The sequence below is a fragment of the Vicugna pacos genome, chromosome 9, assembly GCF_048564905.1.
Source record: "Vicugna pacos chromosome 9, VicPac4, whole genome shotgun sequence".
Taxonomy (NCBI): domain Eukaryota; kingdom Metazoa; phylum Chordata; class Mammalia; order Artiodactyla; family Camelidae; genus Vicugna; species Vicugna pacos.
This window is the reverse complement of record NC_132995.1, coordinates 42,428,843-42,450,871: the sequence shown is the minus strand read 5'-3', so window position 1 is coordinate 42,450,871 and position 22,029 is coordinate 42,428,843. Positions and strand designations below refer to the sequence as shown.

Here is a 22,029-nt window from a genome sequence, read left to right as displayed (position 1 = left end):
CAGAGTAAGGAGGTATATACACATTTTTAACTCCACATCAAGCACCGTCTTTGGTTGGTTGATTTGCTGGAGGGAAGGGGGTGGTGTGGCAACATAAAGGGGGAGCAGCCCAGCTGAAACCAGAGGCATAATTGCATCCAGCTGTGTGCAAAGTGGAGCCACAGCCCAGCCTCCCCTCAACCCTGGCCCCCACCCCAGTCCATCACAGCTGCTCGCTGGTCCTATAACCGCTTTGTCCACTGGAAGCAGCCGACCCAGGTGCTTCTGTCCCACAGGCAGGGTCTTTGGGGGGCAGCTCCATTTTCCCTCATCACTCTCTGATCAGCTTTCTGCACCACAGAGCCTGTGAACCCTGGTGCGTAAAGGCTAAGTTTTGCTCTGAAACTCCCACATCCCAGCAAAACCTCTATGTAGCAAATGTGCAAAGAAACACCTGGGGTTGTGGCACTTACAAAGCCATCTTGGTCTTACACCTAAGTGTGTGCTTCAAGACGGGGCAGTGTTTGGGGAGCTCAGACATACTCTCACTCTCCTCTGGACAATATTTACTCTCTTGCCCTTTACTGGTGTAGTAACGATGGCTCTGAGTTGTTCGAGGGAGAAAGTCTGGGCTCCAGGGGCACACACAACTCCAGCTGGCGATTCTGGTCCTTGAGAGGGATTGAAAGGGGCACCCAGCAGCTCTAGGTGGATGGTGGGCAAGACTCCGAACCCAAGAGCTGTCACCTTTCCCAGCTCAAAGTTCCTGAGTTTTCAAACCTGTTTCTGTCCTGGAAACAAATAATGCTAATAGACCTCCTTCTTTTATAATGACAGGGAGAAGTTAAAGAAATTTTAAAAATCAGTTCCAGAAGCCACAGGGAAACTGAAAGCTGAAAAGGGCACAGAACTGGGGAGCCCAGTCACCTCTCCTCAAGTATCAGGCTGCAGTGTTCACAGTATCAACCCAGGGTCCCGGTCTCTCTCTGCCTTACTGGTACTTGATGAAAATTCCAAAAACACAGACAAAAGGAAAGAAAGAAAAGAAGGTGGCCGGCCTTGCTACAGAGCTACCACCACCCAGAACAGCCGGTGGGACCATCCCACAGAAGACAGGCTTTCTGAGAGGGTTCTGAGGGGAGGGAGGACCTGCTCCCAGCCCAGAAGCTTCTACTTTGAACTAGCTCCCCTACCAGTGTTCTGCCAAGGGCCAAAACCAAGCCTGGGAGATCTGTCCAGCCGACCAGTGTCCTGTGGGGTTCTCCCATGGCCCACCAGAACCACCTCGCTACACACGGTATTGTAGTTTGGGGTCTGGAAACGTCCTTAGGTGACCTCATTTAGGAAGAAACGGATTTGGGTGTGTTCAGAAAGGGACCCAGGACTGGGTGCAGGAGGACACAGGGGACTTGACAGCAGGCTTGTGCTAAACGCAGTTCTCCTACGGTTTTGCTGCTCTTTCTGTTCACTCTTAACTCTCCCTGGGAAGATGGCCCTGCCACCGCCCTGGGGAAGCCGACACGAAGTCCGAAGGATTTGATCAGGCAGGTTCCTGAGGCCTCAGCCAGATATTCTTTTTCTCGTATAGTCTTCTGTGTTCTCCTGATCATTCGTAAACAGCACTGACTCCACCATGGCTCCTATTCTCATCTCTAATATTTCACACTTGGCTTCTGGAAGCTGTTTTCAAGACCCTGTAGCTGCTCTTACTTGGTGATCATTTAACAGAACTGGTACAGAAATAAATCACTTGACTCTACAAATCCAGGAACAACTCTGGGTCCCCTGCTCTAGGTCACGGTCTACTGGCTGCCAGACAGCCTCACAGATTCTTACTCTGATGAGTCTTCCACTGCCCAGCCAGGAATCCTGTGTTTGACCCTCCCACATTCGACAAGCTGCCGATCTCTGAGCTACAAATGACCTTTCATCTGTACAGGGAGCCAGGTGGGTCACCTGTATGCATAAGGGATTCCCTAATAGAAAACCAAGCTCTCTGTGGGGACCTCTTTCCCACTAGGAGAGCTAGGAGGCCCTTCCAGTGCTCTGGAATGCAGTGGTAAGTGACTAAGTGATACTCTGCGGGTCCAAGGGGGCAGATGCAACCTTGCAAATCACTACCAGGGAGGAGCTGTATCTGCAGCGAGAGGATCCAGCTCAAAAGCTGCAGTTTTCCAGGAGATGCTCATCCCATCATCGTCAGCTTCTTCATCTTTGTTAGGGAGCACCCCCCTCCAATTTAATACCATCTGAGAACACCACCAAACCAGCAGTCACTGTCTTCTGCTGGCCTAACAAATAAATTCAACCTGATATACACTGATTCCTGCAAAAACTGCCCTCTTCAGCTCCCGGGGGCTCTTGCACACTGAACAAAACCCTGATCCAGCTCAGGGCTGCAGGATGCACTGAGGGCCACCATCTCTCATGACCCCTTTGCGCAGGCCCACTCCTTCCCAGAAAAGCCATAAAGCTGCCATCTCTCCTAAGTCTTGCATGTCCATTCCTCTAACTCATTATTGGCAAATCACACCAAGGACTTGGAATTCTCCGATGACAAGGAGAATCCAGCATGGCATTATAAACTAGCAAAGATGCACTTTCATAACGTCACCAGCCCACGCTCAACTCTCTTATCTGCTTCCCTCTGGCCTCTTTCACAGCCGTATAGAAAAGTAAAAGGTGGCTTCCATTAGTCAAAATTAGGCTGAAGTCCTCCAACATCTCAGCTGCATAGAAACGTTTGGTAAGGTGGCTCCTTCCAAGCAGACAGCCACAGACCTGAAACAAATGCACCTGGGAATCAGCCTTAGTCAATGATAGGATGGATTCTTGAGGAGTCATCTTGCAAGTCAGCACCAAAACCCAACAGTCCTATGGCTGCTCAGGGATTTCTTTTGTAGGGTCACCCTCCTGCAGCTACAGCAGGTGAGTGCTACAGGGGTGCAGGGGAACCCGGTTACTTTCCCCATCACCTGTAAATGCTCCAGCTGGGCCTCCCCAGAGGGTGTGCTGGAGGGAGCCAAAATGGGAAACTGAGGCATGAGAGTGAGGAAGAGGAGCCAGGAAAAGAGGATGGAGCAAGGTAGACCATCAGCTGAGGTGGCTGAGGGCACAGAAGAACTCAGTACTTACCCCAGCCAGGAGGGAGAGGGCCCAATGGGTCATGGTCAGAGGAAGCACTCGAAGACTAAATACAAGAAACACAGCAGAACACAGAGGTTTAAAAAAGCCGCTGGTTAAAAATAAATCAACCGATAAAAATAAAAATGCCAAGGACTCATTTCCACATTTTAGCTCTTTGCAAGGCACACAGTGAGCCTTAGGTGGCATCTGCTCCTCTCGGGAGTCTTCTTCGAAAAAGAAAAACCAAAAAAGAACCCTGCACGCTGAGGGCCCACTTAAGTTTTGGAGAGGGTGGAGCAAGGGGGAGGGAGAAGTGTGCGGGGGGGAAGGTGGGCCAGGGCAGCCAGGCGGCCCCAGGCGTGGCAAGAGGGCCCAGAGCGGGGCTGCCGGCAAGCTCAGCCGGGTGCCTCTGCTCGGCTCCTGCTCGGCCAAGGCGACTGAAATCACCACCACCTCCAACTTTCTCCAAGAACCACACACGGGAGGGGAAAAAATATCGCAGGCCTTTCCAATGAAATCATTCCCACAAGCCCTGCCCACGCCCAGAGCTTCCTGGCTAGGGGCTGGCCCTCCTCCTCCACCTCCCTCGTGGGTGCAGGGGAGAGGGGGCAGCGGCGGTGGGCCACCTCGGCCCAGACTGAGGGCACATTCAGGCCCCAGGCCCCTCGCCTCCCCCAGGAATGTTTTGCTTCCCTTCACAAAGCACCTTTCTTCTCCTCCGGCCTGAACCTGAAGTTGTTCAGTGTTCTGTGTGTGCCTGTCTGCAGGGGTGGGGCTGGGGGCGAGGTGGCAAGAGAGATGGGGAGACAGGAGAAAGAAGGGGGAGCCGACTCCAGGCCTCCAGGGTCACTGTTTACATTAGAACCCCCTACTCCCCGCCTGACTGCTTCGAGGTCCCTGGGGCAGGGCTGCAGTTGCCTGAGAGTTCTCATATCCTGCGGGGAGGGGGTGCTGTCAAAAGACTCTTCATAGTTAAATAAAACAAGTATTGTTCTGTGCTTGCTCTCTCTCTCTCTCTCTCTCTCTCCTTTTTCTCTTTTTTTCCTTGCTGAAGCATTTTTATTTCCCTTACTAAAATTTAATCGTTACATTAGGGGGATCAAGTTCACAGTGCAGACTTCGGGCTGCCTGGCTGGCCCCGTCTGGGGGCGAGGGAGCCACACACGGGCAGGAGGATGAATGGAGCTCAGTCTCGGCTTGAGAAAACATTGGTAGAACTTAACTGCCAACAAACCCCCTTCCACAGCCCTCCCTCCACCCCAGGCTGAAAGGACAGAGAAACTTTCTTTCTAAGGTGGCAGTACAAGCAACTCTTCCAAAGCAAGTTCCAACAAAGACGTTTAAGTCTTGAAACCATAGGTTCCTTGATGGGACGGAGCCCCCTTTCAGCAAAGGGTCTCCCAGCCAGGAAGAATGCAACTGCTCGAAGGTGCGGGAAGCTGGGCTGTCCTAGACTTAGGGCACATTGCCCTCAACCTCAAGGGTGGGCTTACAACCTCCACCACAATTCAGATTTGTCTGCTGGTTACTGAAAAAAATCTCCCAAATTTACAGAGGTTATTTTGGTGTCTGTGGAGGGGGGAGGGGGGTAGGGGGTCAGTATCTTATAAAATCCAAGCTCCTGCAACTTTGTTTTGTAGTTAATACATAAAAACAGTAGGGATAAAAGCATTTGGCAACGGAAGGAAAAGAACTACCTTGTGAAATGTGCAAGCGCTTCAGATAAGGAGGCCAAAGAGGAGAAGGCAGCGGGGAAGTGCTGAGCTGGAGCAATGTCCTTGCAAAAGGGAGGGACTACAGAAAAGGTCATTTTAAGAAATCAAAAGAAACAGCATTTGGTGTAAAATTGTTTGCTGATTTGGGTCTTTTTTTTTTTTTCCCAGAGTACGTGGGTAATCTGCAAAGCATTCAGGAACTAGGATAGGAAATTAGCTCCCAACTGGTACCAACTGGGCTTCAGTGGGTTTAAGTCATCTCCTGCTTAATTTTACAAATCAACACACCAAAAAAGTCTTTCCTGACCGCCTCCGTGACCTGCACTGAACTAGAAATAAAAAATGTTTCTCAGCTCCTTTCTGAACCCTTGCCTTTTTTTAATGTCAGAAAGTTCACACAATGTTGGCTCTCTTTCGTTAAGGTGGTTTTTTTTAAAACAATTTCGTCGCTCTCCTCTCTTTCCCATCCTATCCAATCATCTCCTCCCCAAACCTGTAAGAGGGGGAGAGAAGAGGAGGCAGAGAGGATGAGAGAAAGACCAGAAATGGATAAACTCAAACAACACATGAAATGGAGTCAGCAGAAGCTGACGCTCATCACAATTTTCCCTCTTACAGTTAAAGCAAAACACTTGATTATTTTGGATACTTCTTCCCCAATGTATATAGTCCAACTTGAAAAATTTTTAAAAGAAGCAAACAGAAGCCAAAGAGATACAAAAAATTAAAGTTATGCATCATGGCCAGAAAAAACAAAACCCACAAACCCCCCATCTCCAATGAGCCAACTATCCCTCCTCTCCCAGCACATCTTCCCCTGAGATGCAGATCCTCAGTGTCACTGAGAGCATGGCTGGAAAAGCACAGAGAAAGGGGCAAGGGTGGGGGTGGGAACTGTGGTTAGAAGAGAGATCCTGGGATGTGCAAGTGAGTCTCAGGGACAAGACAGTTTTCTTTATTACCAGGAAGAGAAAGGAACGCTGTTGAATAATTTTCCTGGTAACCATCCCTGGGTTGGGAGAACTGGGGTGCAGGCCACCAGCCAGAGGGCTCACGTTGAGTTCAAGTCCCTTAGGGACAAAGCATTAAGTCCTGTAATATTTTAAGGTACAGACTCAGAAATAAAGAATGTCTAGCAAACACAGCTGAGGACAAGAAAACACTCTGGGAAGGGCATAGAGGTTACAGTGTAGAAGGCAGGCTCCTTTTTTTTTTTTTAAGGGTGCACCCAGTGGGTGCAGAACAAAACCCAGGTGCTTCAGAATGTGATCCAAGGGGCTCTCTGCAGAGTCAGAAACACCTTGTCTGTTGCTGGATAAAGCACTTTGGCATTTGCACATTAGGAGCCAGTGAATGATCTGCTTCTGTCCCGCCAACACCGGCTATTCCTTTAGATATTGGGGGAGGACCAAGGCAGGAGTGGAGGAGGAGGTGCCACAGAAACAGTAGAAGGCTATGTCCAGGGTCCCATCTAAATATGAGATGTGCAGGACCAGGCCGGGCATGGTCAGTGGACCGCAGGAGGACCGAGAAACAGAGGGCAAAGCAGAACCACAAGGATGAAACACAAGTATGTGTATGATGATCACAAGTAACAAAGGCATGCTGGGGCATCAGGGGAGGGAAGTGTGTCAGAAATAAGGGGACAATAACAGAGAGACCGAAAAAGGTGTGCGTTGAGGCAGACGGCAGGAAGGAACTACAGGAGACTGCCATCTGGGATTCCCGTAATTTCCCGTGTTGCACTGTATTTCGTGCTCTCTGCAGGGCAGCAAAGAAGAACAAGGTCCGGTTTCAGCCCAGCAGCAGCAGCAGCAGCAGCAGCAGGAGGAGGAGGAGGAGGGGAAGCCACTGGTATAGTATCAGCTCTCAAGTCTTCTGAGTCAAATCCTGGGCCAAGGCCAAACCCCAAAATAACTCTATGAAAGCGACTCTTCTTACTTGTAACCAGGACATGGCACCACAGCAAACCAAATCCAGAGGGGAGGGAAATCAACACAGAGACATTGAAAGCTGACCCAAAAAAGATTCCTACTAGGTTTTTCAATATGAGTTTTGTTTCACGGAGGAAAGGAAGGGAACCATCACCTCCATCCAGAGCCCTCCTGCATCCCCAGCTACGCTGAGAAAACCATGTGAGAGGACTCAGAATGCTTTTTTTTTTTAAGCACAGAATTTTTACTTTTTGGGGACACTTCAAGTCAAAGCTCCACCTCTGCAGGCCTGGAATACCGTTGCTAAAATGACAGAGGCAGGAGAGAGGAATGAAGCTCCAAAAGATTGAGCAGATATGCGCTCCAGAATCTTCCCTTTCACATACCAAATATGTCAGTCAACCGACAGGACCCACACGGTGTACGGTAGGGTAGGAAAAAGATTCCTTCAATGGATTTTTCTTTTTTGATTTGAGAAGCTGGGTAAGCAGGGAGACAAAACCATGTGAGACTTCTAAAGTACACCCGTCTCTAGGTTGAAGGACAAAGATGCCCAGACCTTGCCAGTTTAGTAGCCATGGCCACCCAAGAAAATGGCAGGGAAAGTCTTTGGAGCCCAGCTTAAGGGGAACAATTTCTGAAATACAGAGAATGACCAGACTCCATCCCATTTTAAAACATGCCAGACCAGATGGCCAGCATGTGTGATAGGAGCTGTGGAGTGGGAGGCCTGGCACAAGAACTCTGCAGTGTTGCACCAGGTGGACCCCTGGGCACGAGTTGTAGACAGGCATCATCGTTGACCCTGGAGGCAACTTAACATGACAAATACCAGGCTTTCTGCTCATCTATACTAAGGAAACCGGGGTCCTCATCAGTTTCCTCACTATATCACGGGCAGTCAGCTCCCGCAGACAGAGGAAGGAACAAGCCAGCCGGGGCAATGCTACCATGTCTTCCGTTTGAGGGGTAGTTGCTGCTTTGGGTGCACAGGGTAAGAGCTGGAAATAATGGCAAAGCTGATGATGAAGGCTACTTAATTAAATGGAATTACAGGTTTTCTGAGCATTTAGAAATGGGTCGTGGGGTTAAGGTCCACTTCAAGTAGAAACAATGTGGGTTAAATGTGGTAATGTCGTGGACCAGCTCAAAAAGTTCCCAGCCTCTAATGCACCACATCCTGTGCAGATTCTACTGCAGATCCTAAGCTTCATGTTCAAGGGGCTCTAAGAAAATGCAACCAAATTTGGGAACCCCAACTCTCTTTGCCAAAGAGGTTGTGTGGCTGGGCTCCCTACCAAGTACCAGGTCGCTAGTAGAGGCTCTAATGAAATGGAGACCCAGGAAGGAAGGTTCCTAAAGGGATACAGAATGGGAGACCATTAGACAGTTAATCTGGGACCACAGCACTCTGAATCCTGGACTAGAAAGTTTAAATGTTATTCTGTAGGTAATGGCCACAGAAGGTTTTGAGCCAGTGATCAATGTAGACTAAAGCCCTCCCCCCACTTCCTTAACACCTCGACAGTGATTTTTTTTTTTTAATGACAAAATGACTGTGAGATTTGAAGATTGCTCTGCTAAGACCAGGCAGGACAGGCTGGAGGAGAGAGAACGCCACCAGAGAGAACAATTTCGAGGCTGGCCTGACCGTTCACTTGGGAGGGAGAAAGAAAATCAGTAATCAGATAGAAGGAGGTTGATTTAGACCAAGGGTCAATAAACTTTTTCTGTAAAGAGCCACATGAAATATTTTAGGCTCTGTGGGCTACCCGGTCTCTGTGTGACTGCTCAACTCTGTAGCATGAAAGCGGCCACAGTCAACATCAACACGACTGGGTGTGCTGGGTGCCAATAAAACTTTATTTACAAAACCAGATGGGGACCGATTTGACCCAAAGGCCACAGACTGCCCACTTCAGAACCAGATGAAATTTAAAGGTCCCTCCATCCTTGAGAATTTGTCAGATAATAAAGATCTAAAGAAAAACAGCAGTAGCAATGGAAAGAAGGATTCGGGTGACTGCTTTGATTTGAAAAGGCAAGGTATGGGAGAGGTCACAGCGACCTTCAGGTCTCAAGTCGGGGTAAATGGACTTGGATGGGGGGACCAGATGAGAAATCCAAACCTGGAAGAAAGATGGGGAATTCAGTTTCAGACATACATACTGAGTCCATAAACACAGAAGCTGGACATCCAAAGTCAGAAACACTGGAATCTGAGGAATTTCACTGTGATGAGTAAAATCTCTAGGGTCAGAGCACCGACGTGTCCAGCTGTTTTCCCTGCTCACCAAACAGGTCAATGGAGAATGTGTGAGGCTGCACATTCTGCCATGCCCAGAGGCTCCCTGCCCTCATGGCAAGCCCTTGGCCTCTCACCTGGTAGAGGAATCTTTGGCTGAAGTGCTGCATGGCACCCTGGAGCTGGTTCCGCTGCGACTGCCACTGCTCATAGTTTCGCACGTACTCGGCGGTGGGGCGCTGCCAGGTGGTGGTCCGGGTGTTGTGATCCACATAGTAGAACCTGCCTCGGGGGTCTGTGCGTTTCTCCCAGCTGAAAACATTAAGCTCAGAATGAACACTGTGCCCATCTCACCCGTACCCTCAAATTCTAGAGAAATCTCAGAATGGCTGGCAAGGAGGACCTCAAAGAAGGGTTTGGTGTGGCTTCTGGCACAGGCGCTTGGCTGCTCCAGGGAGGCACAGCCAGGCAGGCCCCAGTCACAGAGGCTTCTGGGGCTTGGATGATTATAGCAGATATCTGTGGTTGCCCTCACAGCAACCAACCCCTCGCTACCAGCAGCTCCTGATTTCCATTTCAGAGATCGAAGTGGTTCTAGGGAAGCTGACTCTACTTCCATCACTGGAGATGAACTGTTGACTGGACCAGGAGTGGGCATGTGACCTATGCTGAGCCAATCAGGGTGACTCTCATAACTTTTGCTAGGAATTCTAGAGAAAATTTCTCTTCCTTGCTGGATATGACTGAGAAAGCATACAGTTCTGTGAGCCATGGGCTGCCATCTTGGACCCAGACACAAGAAGAAGTTGACCCAGGAGATGGCAGAGCAGGAAAATGGGGGAAAAGCCAGTCCCTTGGTGATGCTGTTGAGCCACTAGATCATGAAACTAGGATCCACATGTAGAATTTTCAGTTACATGAGGCCAATGAATTCTCTTCATTATTCAGGCCAATTTGGATCCCCATTTTTGTTACTTGCAACTGAAATTGTCCTGATATAAGGTGCCAGTGAAAATACACTGCACGGTCATGATGAGAAGACTCAGTGCAAACAACAGCAGGACTCTCCACATTATCTTTAGTGAGGAAGCAGTCTCTCCAAAGTTGGTCCTAAAATATCCACGGGCAAGGCAGGGCTAAAACAGAGAGCGAAAATTCTCAGCTGCGCTTGGTACAAGGTGTAACTTGATTTCCAAACACATGGGGAAGAAGTGATGAAAGAAAGCAAGAAAGGGAACTATGCGGGGTGACGGAAATGTTTCACATTTTGATGGAGTGTGGGTTACATGAGTGTATGCATTTGTCAAAACTCAGTGAACTGTACACCTGAGATCTATCTCACTGTATGTAAGTTATATTTCAGTTTTTACAAGTGAATTTGAATCTAATTAAGCCTCCATATCCAATGACCAGTTTACCATGAAAGATAAGAAATAAAGGAGCATGCGTACAACACGAGTCACAATCAGTCACATTCAGAATATGAGAAATTCTGTAAGACAGATGCCCAGGATCTTCAACAAACAGCCAGAAAATAAACAAGAAACGGTGGGGGAACTTACAGATTATAAGAGACAGAGATTTATGAGCTATACCAGCCAAAAGCTGTGTGTTGATCTTGAGTTTGGATCTGATTCAAAAAATACCAAATGTGAAAACAATTTTTAAGACAATTGGGGAAAACGGAACACAGACTGTCTACAACGTGAAGTAAAAAGAAATACTGTTAATTGTGTTGAGTTGGATGATGGTATTTTGGTTATTTAAAAAAAAACTCACCTGTTAGAGATGTATGTGATGTATTTATGGATCAAAGGGTATGATGACTAAGGTTTGCTTTAAAATTCATCATCCCCTCCCCTGAAAAGTGTGAGGTCAGATGAAACAAAATGTTATTAACTGTTAGTACTAGGCAATGGTTACAAAGGATTCACTGTAGCATTGTCTCAAATTTGGTGTAGGCCTGAATTTTCCATTGTAAGCTTGAAACGGGGATGGGGATAAAAGGAGTGTAAAAAAGATAAGAGAAACCACTGAAGAAAACAGGATTAACTCAATGCAAAGGGAACCCAATATAGATTACACTGTATGACTCCAAAGTGCTGAAGCGCTTGTTCCTTAACTCCCTTCTCATATCTTCTCTGAATTCCGATCTTATTCCTGTGACTATCGTGCTTTGGTCTGATAGTTTCCTCAACTTTCAGGGTTAGCCTCCTAGCTAACTTTTCTGGCTATCTCTTCAAAAATTCTTTCAAACTGACAGTCTCCTAAAAATGGCTTCTCCTCAAGCGGCTACCAGCTCCATGGCCAGTTCCCAGGTTGTGTCTGGATTCCGCCTGCTGAACTGACCATCCAGCCTTCGTGACCTGCTATCACTTGGGGTTCAACTAAATGCCACCACTCTCACCCCAAACCTGAGACTTTCCCAGTCTTCCTCCCATCAGTTCCCTTTGCAGGGACAAAACCACACCATCATTCAAGATGTCAGTAAGCCATTCAGCCCAGGGGCTTGTTTTTGTTTTGTCTCCTTGCCCTTGACTTTCCATTTCTATGTCCAACTATCCCTAAACTAATCTCCCCATCCAATCCTGCTGATAAACTACCGTCAGGGTAACCCTAGCAGACTGAACCCTGATGGCATGCTCCTGCTCAAAAACTTCAATTCACTCCCCACTGCCCTCACATCAAAACCCTGAATCAATGTTCAAGGTGCACAATAATCCGGAACCTTCCCACCTTTCTCATAAATTCTCTCAACTAGAGATTTTTATTTATTTTCATCGGTTAGCAAAGGAATCATGTATCTGTAGTTTGAAACACAAATAGTACCACAGGGAAAACCAGTGTCACTTACCCAACCTTTCCCCACTGCTGACTCCTGCTCCTCAGGGGAAGCGACTACTTTCAACTCTCGACTACTTCTTCTATCGACAGCCATGCTTCTAAATAAACGCTCATTCCAACTTTCTTGACTTCTGCCATATTAGATATTATTTACAGACTTTCCACTATCAAAGCTGAGAATTTAGTCATTGTACTCCAACCCCTAAAACACACAGTGCCCCCTCCCCTCCATCCTCCCAATTTAGAAAGTTGTCATTAAATCAATATTCAGAGTTTGGATTATGACTTTGTAGAGGTAAGGACTTTGAGAACTTCGAGTCTAGAGAACTTTCACTCTCTAACAAATATGACTTTCTAGAGTTAAGAACTGCATGTTTTATTCTGCTTGGTTTTCAAGGCTCTGTCGCTAATTCACCCCCAGATCCTGACAGGACAGATGGCCCCTCAGTGTCCCTTAACTCTTAGCCACATCTCTCTAGGCACCCTCTGTCCAGCTTAGACAGCTGTCCTCTAGGCCTGCTCAACCTTATAGTCCTGAATCATCTTCCCTCACCTTCCTCTTGGGAACATCTTTGGCCCCTGAATTGAGTCCCCTGTGTCCTACATCTCAGGACTTCTTTCTTGATTTCCTCTTGTCTGGTGGAATAAATCATCTAATAGTTTCTGAGAAAGAATGCATCAAAGGTAATTTTTTGAAACCCTGCATGTCTGAAGATGCCTTTATTTCAACCTTCATGGACTTGAGGTTCAACTGAATTAGTAACAGTTGGGGGGAGGGTATAGCTCAGTGGTAGAGTCCGGTGCCTGCTTAGCGTGCACAAGGTCCTGGGTTCAATCCCCAGGTCTTCCATTATAAAATAAACAAACAAATAAATAAAAATTTAAAAAATAAAAGGAGTAAAAGTTGATTTCTGGATGGGAAATAATTTTCCATCAGAATTTTGAGGGTACTGCTCCATAGCTGCTATTGAGAAGAAGGATGGCGTTCTCAATTCTTGACCCCATTTTCCCCTCTGGAAGCTTCTAAAGTGTTCTCTCGGTGTTCCAAAATTCCATTAGGATGTGCCTTGGGATGGGTCTTTTTTCATTCCCTGGGTTGGGCATTTGGTAGTCCCTTTGAATTTGGATATTTTATCCTTCAGTTCTGGCAATTTTTAAATTCTTTCTTCAATTCTTTCTTTCTCATCCTCTATTTCTCGCTTCTTTCTTGCCAGAACTACTCTTTAGATGTGGGATCTCCCCAGATTCAACCTCTAATTTTCTTATCTCCAACTTTATCTTTTAATCTTTCCATTTCATCCTTTTACTTCTGCTGTCATATATATTAATTTCTAAAAGCTCTTCTTCTTTTCTGCATGGTTCTTTTCACAGTTTCCTGTTCTTCTTGCCAAGATGCCATATTTTCTCCCAAATCTTTGAGGGTAGGAATTATAATTTTGGCTTTACTTTTTGAAGTTTCTTCAGTTCCCCACATTCTCACCAAGTCCCCTTTCTCTCTGTCTGCTGGGCCTTGGCTGTTCACTGACATTTAAAAGTGAGTCAGTAAAACACTGACTGGAGGCTCCAGGTACGCAGGAGGGGGCAGGCTGACTCGCAGCTTCACTCAGCTGTTTCACAAGAAGATGCCCCAATATCACAATCTGTAGTTTTCTTCTCCTAGACTGGTCACTTTCCCCAGTGAAAACAAAACAAACAGACAAACAAACAAACAAAGAAACTTTCCAATCTTTATCCTAGGGACAACAACCTCACTTAATCCCTTTTCTCTAAGTCTACGCCTGCCTTCGGCTCTGGCTGTGTTCTCCAAGTTGGTTCTGCTCTCCCAGTAACTTCTCACACTAGCAGGAGTCACATGGCCACATGTGTGTGTACACGCATGTGTGTGGCAGAGGGTTGGGAGTGATGGTTGGCAGCCTAGGAGTCTAATTGCTCCCTGCACAAATTTTAAACTTAACTTCAGGTTTTTAATCTCATTACGTGGGCGCGTGCACACGTATCCCATATGTCTCTGATCACTGAGGCTTTCCAGGGCTCCATGGTGCAAACTGGCTGCCTTCCTGGTAGAAACCCCACACTGTAAGTTTGGGTTTCAGCTTTCTCAGCTCTGCCATTTATCTGTCAGCAACTAAACTTTGATTGCAATCTCCCATATGCTTTTCCTCCTCTTCCATTCCTTCATCATTTTACTTTTTTATAATCTTTATTGCCATTTTAGTGGCTTTTCAGGAAAGAATGGAAATAAACACACGTTCAATCCCTATGTCTAACTAGAAGTCCTCTGCACTGGTGAATTTCAAACCTCTAAGCAGCAGCATCACACCCTTGACTTCAGGTGAAATACTATGCAGAATCACAATCCATAAAAAGAGCTTTGGAGGCCCAGTCGGCCCTTTCATGCTCTGGGCTTCTGCACCAAGGGCCTTGCTGTACACACCCTGAGCATCTCTGTTTCACACAAACCTTCTACTCCAGCAAAACCGCTCCATGCATCATTCCCTAAGCACATCTTTTACATTCTCACTGTCCTCCTGACCTGGACCCCCTTCCCCTTCTTATTGAAGTCCACCTCCAGCCTTTCCCAAAGACCAAGCCTGATCCCTCTGTGAGGGTTCCTCAATACCATGCTCTAAGGTGATCACTGTCCCTGCTCACCCCTGGTCTGAGAACCACCTAAGAGTGACTACACAGCAAATGACCACATCCATCCTTAACTACCAGGTCCAATGCTTCTTGCTCCTGGATGAAATGACTGGTCTTCATCCAAGTGTCCCATGGGTGGGACAGAAGCATGTGGCCATGACCAAGTAAATCCTCTGACTCAGCCTTGCTCTGGGATGACTAGGTCTGCTGAGACAATGGCTCCACCTGTAGTTTCAAGATTGCTCTCCCCATGGCAATACTTCCCTGGGGCGGAACTTCTCTCATTAGTTAGGGATGCAAGCTTGAGCACTCTGTTCTCTCTGGGTTCCCTACTACACAGCAGAACTAAGTGCCAGAGGCTCAACGGTCTGGGCTTGAAACTCAGGAAGAACTAATAGCGCTGAGCCACCTCCCAATACAACATTAAAACTAGCCTGGAAATAAGGAAACTGGATCGTATCCCACCTCAGTACTTGAAGAAGAGTAAATCCTCAGCCTATCCTAGAAGACACCATTAAATATCTTCAATTAGATTCCATCCAAATGTTCATCAGGTCAAGGCCTACATAACTTATAGACCAGAGAGGTTAAGAGGCAAGAAACCAGCACGCTTAACAGAGTTGTCACTGCTTTTAAATACATGTGCTGTAAATACACAAAGTACAAGTGCGCAACACATCCAGTTAAAAGTCAGTGATTAATTTTGTGAGGCAGCTGGAGAAATCTGACTACTGACTGGGTATTTGATGGTGGTAGGTAAATACTGTTAAATACTGTTAACTGTTAATATAGTAGGTGTACTTTTAATAAGAGAACATTTTTTAGAAATATACTGAAATATGGATAAAATGATACGATGTCTGGGTTTTTTGTTTCAAAATAATCTGTGATGGGGTCGGGGAGGGATGAGCGAGGATTACAGAGCAGGAGTTGGCAAATTTCTTCTACAAAAGGCCACAAGGTAAATATTTTAGGTTTTGCAGGCTATAGTCGCTGTCACAATTACTCAGCTCTGCCAGTGAGCACACCAGCGGCTATGGACAACAACTAAACAAGTAAGAGTGGCTGTGTTCCAATAAAACTTTATTTACAAAAGCAGGTGGAGGGCTGGATTTTGTCCAGAGGCCCACAGTTTGCCAACTCCTGGTACACATGACACAAGAGTGGCCATGAGTTGGTAATTATTGAAGCTAAGTGTTGAGTGTGGGAGCAGTCTCTCTACTTTGCACATATTTGAAAATGGCAATATGAAAACTTCTATAATTTCCATATATTAAAAAATGTTTAATTTTTTTCTAAGGAGTCAATGTTTAACTCTGTTAAGTTCTCTGGACTTAAAGTCAAAGGAGAAAACAGAGTGAGAGCTCATGACGACGGAGTATGAGTCTGAGTTCCAGAACGGTAAGGGAAGGAAAGGAAAACACAAGTATTCAGCTGGAAAACTGAAACTAAAAGCAGCCCGTCCATGGAAACTGGTAGGACCGGAAGGCGAGGTGGTATTTGCCTGGCACATGTCTGACGGTGAACACACAGAGCACAGGGGTTCTCCCGCGACGCCCCACCTCCAACATCCTCTCCCACCACGAGCTCAGGACGGGGAAGTAAGTGTTCCTATTTTCTGCAGGAGCTTTCATGGCTGCTCTACGTGGGAGGTGGGTGATTCTTTCCTGAGAGCTGAATACATTCCCTTTTGAAAGCTCTCAGGACTGGGAGACACATGTGGAAAGAACTTTCTGTCCCTGGCAGACAGGGAACCAAACCCCTTCTCCTTGAACTTGGACAGTCTTCCCTCACTTGGAAGCCTTACTCATCCTCTGGCTTTGGAGAACTGAGTTGCACTCTCACAAAGCCCAGCTGAACGAGGAGTATGCTATCTTCAGGGGCTGGTTGGACACCGGGCGCTCTGAAATGCATCAACACCCTTTCCACCTTGGCTTCCTCATGCTCTGTTCCTCTATAGAGATGCTCTAAACATCCTAGTACGTCATAAGAAATGAGAGCAGAACTAAGGTAAGTGAGTAGGAAAAGCAATTAAGTAACCCAGGAGAAATGTCCCTATACTTTGCTACCTCTGCAGAAAGAGACTGAAAACCAGGCCCTACAGGAGATCTCTGTAGGTGAAACGACTGAGGCCACTGAGACACCAGTGACCCAGGAGGCCTCCGCAGCCCTCCTCCTCCAGAACCCAACAGCCATGCAGGCTGTGAATACCACTTAATAAAGCCCATGGCCAACACAGTGCATGTGGGGAGAAGGGAAAGTAGAAAAAGAGGGGAAAGATGTAGAAGGGGATGACTGTGGGAGGAGGGAGAGAGAAAGGAAGAGAGTGGGGGGAAAATAGAGAGATGACCATGGCAGCCAGTGGCAGAGAAGCCGATGGGGGGCTCCTGGTGTCAGTTTTAGAGCCTCAGGTCTCATTGGGCCAAGCCTTACCCTGGAGGAAGAGGCCGCTCCCAGGTGGTGGTCTTGGTATTGTGGTCCACATAATAGACACGCCCGTTGGGGAGTTCTCGCTGCTCCCATCTGCAAAATCAAGTCAAGGGAAGCATGAGACACACAATAGAATAGAAAGGCCTAAGCCCTTGCTCAAAGGAGTCCTTCACTAGTGATGTGGCTAATCTGACAGGAAACGTCCAAGACCACATGCACGACCAACCCTCAGGGAAGACCAGCTCCACACTGTCACTGACGGTGGCAACCACAGCTGCTTCTTCAGAAAACTAGAACAGCTCCTCTTTACGGACTCAGTGTACTAGGCAGCCCAGAGATTGCAGTAAATTCCCATAAACGATCCATATGAATCTACATTCTGTGGATTTTTCTGAATCAGTGTTTCTTGGACATTTCAGGATCAAAGATCCCTTTAGGGATGTGATAAGAGCTGAAGGCTCTTTCCTTCCAAAACATATTTACCAACAAAAACGTGTGCACAATTTCTGGGATCCACGGACCTCTCCTAAAGCTCACCTATGGACTTTATAATGATCACCATTTTATAAAGGATGTTAATGGTTCTGTGACCTTTCATGTTTTACTTTGAGTTTATTTTCTTCTACTTTTGGGTACTGCCTGGAGGAAGGTGACCTTTTCCAGGAAGCTAGTACAATCAGTTCTGCTGAAATGCTTGTTTAGAAAACATAAATCTATTCCAATGTGATTGATACGTAAGAGAGCAACGTGAGCATAGTGTGAATTGGGTGTTTGTTTATGTATGATTTTGCCTTTGCAAAACACTAGATGAACACAGAAGGCTTCCCTCGGCTGAACCGAGTCATGCAGGAATACACAAAACCACACACGTCTACCAACTGCCTCACTTTACTGTGTGTCATACACCATATGCATCCACATCAGGTATTACAACCCCCGTCTGATTCCAGAAAACCCTCCTTGTACTACTTCACGACAACACCCACAAGCTCCAACCCTTCTGACACCTGCTTGACAAGCAAACGTCAGGTCTTCTCATGGAAACACATAATATTTATTGTGGTGTTATGATCTCAACTATTTACCATGTGTCAAACTGTGCGACCATTGTTATTAGGTTCCTATTTTTGTGTGTGTCACTAACAAATTTTTGAATGTTATGCCCCAACCCATTTTTTTCCGGTAAGCCCTGTGGTTTTTATCGCATAATTTGGGATAGCATGGTGATTTCTGGGAACACACATGTTACAGCAGAGTTAACGCTATACCAAAAGAAATGTCCTAGCTCCTATTACCAAGCCTGGTGTGTCTACTCTGACAGGCATCAGCTTTATTCAATACCACTTCACAGGTCTAATCAGCAGATTGCACTGATGAGCCCCTCCAAGGCTAATTCAGATACAGATATACATGAGGTTTTTAAGGCAAAGACAAGAAGCAGGTAACCATCGCCCACTGAGCATCCACAATGAGCTACAGTCTCATGTTTTACCTAAATCAGTCCCTGCCTCCATCCTTTAAGGTGGGACATGAGGGCACTGAGGCTCAGAGAAGCTATGTAACTTACGTGGCATTCCAACTCAGCTCTGACTCTCTAGACCATGAGTTTTACCATGTCATGCTGAAAGGAGTAACAGGAAGGTCAACTGGAACTTATAAGGAACCACTGTGCAGTGGACTAGGTGTGAGGTGCCTTTCCGATGCCACCTCCATGTAAACAGCTTTCCCTAGCAAAGAGTCTAGATAGGGGGCCCTGCAGGCTCAAGAAGACTGAGGAGGAATTATCATGAGTTCACCTTGTTAATTTCTAGGCTCCGTTTTAATCATGACCCTCTACTCAGATACGACCATGGGAAGAGAGTTCATATTTTGCCTCACTGGGAGGCTTAGCCCTGGAAACTGTGAGGTCTGGCAGTTCCACACCCCCACTTCTCAAAATGGATCAACTACTGGGTTGAGGATCCAAGTGCTACAAACACCATTAAAATGTGCTTGACGACATCTTTTCTCCTGGGAATTCCTGCTCAAGGTTCTGGTTGAAGTGGATACTGGTGACTTTCCCAGGTGCCCTGGTTCCACACAATACAAAAGGAAGATCCTTGCACTTCATTCAGTCTTTTATTAAAAGGGCAGAATCTTCACATAAAACTGACCAGATGAAAATACACACAGAGTAAAGTTAAAGATCTCTCTCTTAATACCATTCTGAATTAAAGACAAAACAATAACAAATATTGCCAAATAACAAATACCAGTGCCTGGTATCCCATCTGTGGGGCTCTGGTGGGGACTTTTCAGCAAAAAAAGTCTGGCTAACATACTGTGACTTCACACCAGCTCTCTAAATTCCTCCTGTCTGCTAGCTAATCCAGCAGCAAATCCAATACCCTCTTTCTTCATCTGAATTTGGAAATAAGAAAAAGTCTTGAGAAAGATACTTGGCTTAAGGGTAGGTACTGAAATGTGGAAGCTCCTCAAGGCAAGGGTAGCAAACCACTCTTTCATAACATTTGCTCCTAATAAGACTTAAGTAGCTGAGAATTCCTCAGCATTTCCTAAGAAGTTCACTATATCCTTCCTGTCCTTGGCAATTTCATGGCACAAAAGCACCAATAAAACAAGTTTGCTCATTTTGCAGTCGCTATTTGGGAAAACCATCCATAATCCGTGGGTGGGGCTGCCTCTTGAATAAAGACAAAATATTTGTTGTTGCAACTGGAGAGAAAAGGCGCCTAAAACACATTTTTCTTTCTTCCAACAATTGTTTTGTTATGCCTTTCATCTCATTAGTCTCAACTTTTGACTTCTTTTATAGTTCATTTGAGGCAAGGAGAGAACTTTGGTTTGGTTATACTTTGGCTAATATTTTCATCTGAAGATGGGATAATTCTTAAAATTCCATGAAGGAAATGCCTTTAATGGACACAGTGGTATCCCTACACTGCCAGAAAGGAAGTCGGTGTGAAGTCCCCTTTGCTTATATTCACAAGTTATGGCAGCTCTTCCCAAGCCTAGACAAGACCTGTGTATCCGATTTTTGATCCCAGCTGATCCTAGAAATGAAAGGCTCTCTTTCGGGGACTGTCATTGTCCGGCAAATCTCAGTGTCCTTCTATGAACCTTCTCAATTGGCTTAGCTAGAAAAAGAGTTACCAGAGGAATAAGACCTTTCTTCCATTACCTTTTTTTTTTTTGATATCTACATTTTTCCTTTTAAAATTGGACTCCTGCTTGGATTAAATGTCCATGTGGGTCCTCCCTGATCCGTGACCTGGCCTAGCTGCTTTTCTTAGAGAACTCTCAACTCCTCCCTACCTGCACGACTCCTCAGAATTCATACAAATCCCTCCCCTCCGTTTGTACAGCAGAGTTGGTCAATTCTATCGTCAATCAAAAGAGCCTCCCGATTCTCATTTCTCCTCAGTACCTGCTGACCCACAAAGATTAAGCCTTCTGACTGTCTTGGTTTGGTCTCCCCATGCCAAGAAAGCGATACTGGCAGCGACCTTTCATCAGCACATCCCTGGCAGGGGTTAGGTTTCTGAACCTCATAAGCATCTTCTTCACGCTGAGATTAAAAGGCTTTTCAATCAAACTACCCATGGGTCTCAATACTGTATCCTGGTCACGTGGGTCATATCCTCTCCCACTGAATAGCTTTCTTTGATGCTCTCAGAAACAGTGTTCAAAGCATCAAGCTTGATTCAGGTCCCTTCCCAACACATTGCTCCTTGGCCTTCGATGCGTAACATTCAGTTGGACCATGGACTACACAGGGTCTTTATATTTGAAAGTACTTAAAAAGCAGTCTCCAATTTCAATTAATCTCTGTACCTTTTTTTTAACCTAAGCTCTCTTTGCTTCTATAGATTTTAACTACTCTTTATTCAGTTGTATGTCTCCCATGCCTATGCCCCAATCCCCCATCCACTGTCATAATCATTAAAAAAAAGCTAAAGGCTGAAAAAATCTCAATTCCATTATTAGGATGACATCCAATCATGTCTCTCCTATGTTATTTGAAAGGAAACAGTCTGTTCACATGAACCATATTTTCTTGCAGGAAGTTACTTAACATTTACTCAAAAATTCTTAGAACATTATTAACTTGTATTATTGATAATTTGCTAATACATTTTATTAAGACAAGCACTGGGTATTAGTAAAGTTGACTCTCATTCAAAATACACTCTCTCCATCAGAAAACAAAGTCACGCCAGAACACTTATGCACCCCCAAAGAAAAGATGCCTTGATGGCTACTTAGACAAAAACTAAACTTCGGAAAACTACACTGAAAGTATTCAGGTATTCTTAAAGCTGCCCATGTAGAAGTTCAACTCTCCTCATGCAAATATTATATGGAATTTGTATTTTCTTATTTTATGCTTCTGTAATAAATTGACTCAATCAAATCCTATTCCCCAAGCTCTGGCCACTTCCCGGGTAAACCGTAAGATTTATTTCCTCTCTAGAAACACTGTCAGACTGTTTTATGAGTCAGAAATCTGTGTGCAATGAAACACATTTCCTACTCTGTTTTCACTGCTTCAGTAGGTCCTCTGTAGACTGGGTAAGAAATGTGTTAAACTCAGACCTTCCCCCAAGAATCCTTCTTGAAATACTGAGCTTTCCTTTAAATCTAAGCACACTAACCCTCTTTTTTAAAACTATCAATAACCAGCACTTTTTGCCCTTTAAGCACAGGGTGGCACAGTGGTAGCTAGAAGGACTCTGAATTAAGGTCTGTTTTTTCCTTCTCCTGTTTTTCAACCATCCCATTTTCTTTGCCTTGGAAAAGTCCCCAGAGCTCTTCAATGGAAGATGGCAACATAAAAAGATAGATTTTCACTGACAAGCAAGACAACTTCTGGAGATGGTGTGTATTTAAAAAAAAAAAAAATTAACATTTTTGCAGACCAAAAAATTTGCAGGTAATTTTGGCAACGTAGCAAAATAGTCACTCTTAAAAAATAGTGGGTGGAAGCAAAACTGGGTGTACTCTTTCCAAAGGGCAAATTATTTTTGGGTGGGGCTATTCAAAAAAAAATTTTTTTTTTTAATGGCAGTCTAGGTGATCTACAATGTTTTAGGTATATCCACAGGGCAATTTGGCC

At 45.7% G+C, this 22,029-nt stretch overlaps 1 protein-coding gene across 1 annotated transcript in view; it reads right to left on the bottom strand.

Moving 5' to 3' along the window:
• The window catches only part of WWP2 (WW domain containing E3 ubiquitin protein ligase 2), a 117,530-nt gene that overhangs the window by 10,716 nt on the left and 84,785 nt on the right, over nt 1–22,029 (bottom strand). Inside the window, exons 9-11 of the mRNA XM_031680766.2 lie at nt 16,917–17,006; nt 9,137–9,311; nt 3,115–3,169 (exon numbers count right to left, since the gene is read on the bottom strand). Of these exons, the coding sequence (XP_031536626.1) occupies nt 3,115–3,169; nt 9,137–9,311; nt 16,917–17,006 (320 nt within the window). The remainder of the gene's footprint in view (nt 1–3,114; nt 3,170–9,136; nt 9,312–16,916; nt 17,007–22,029) is intronic.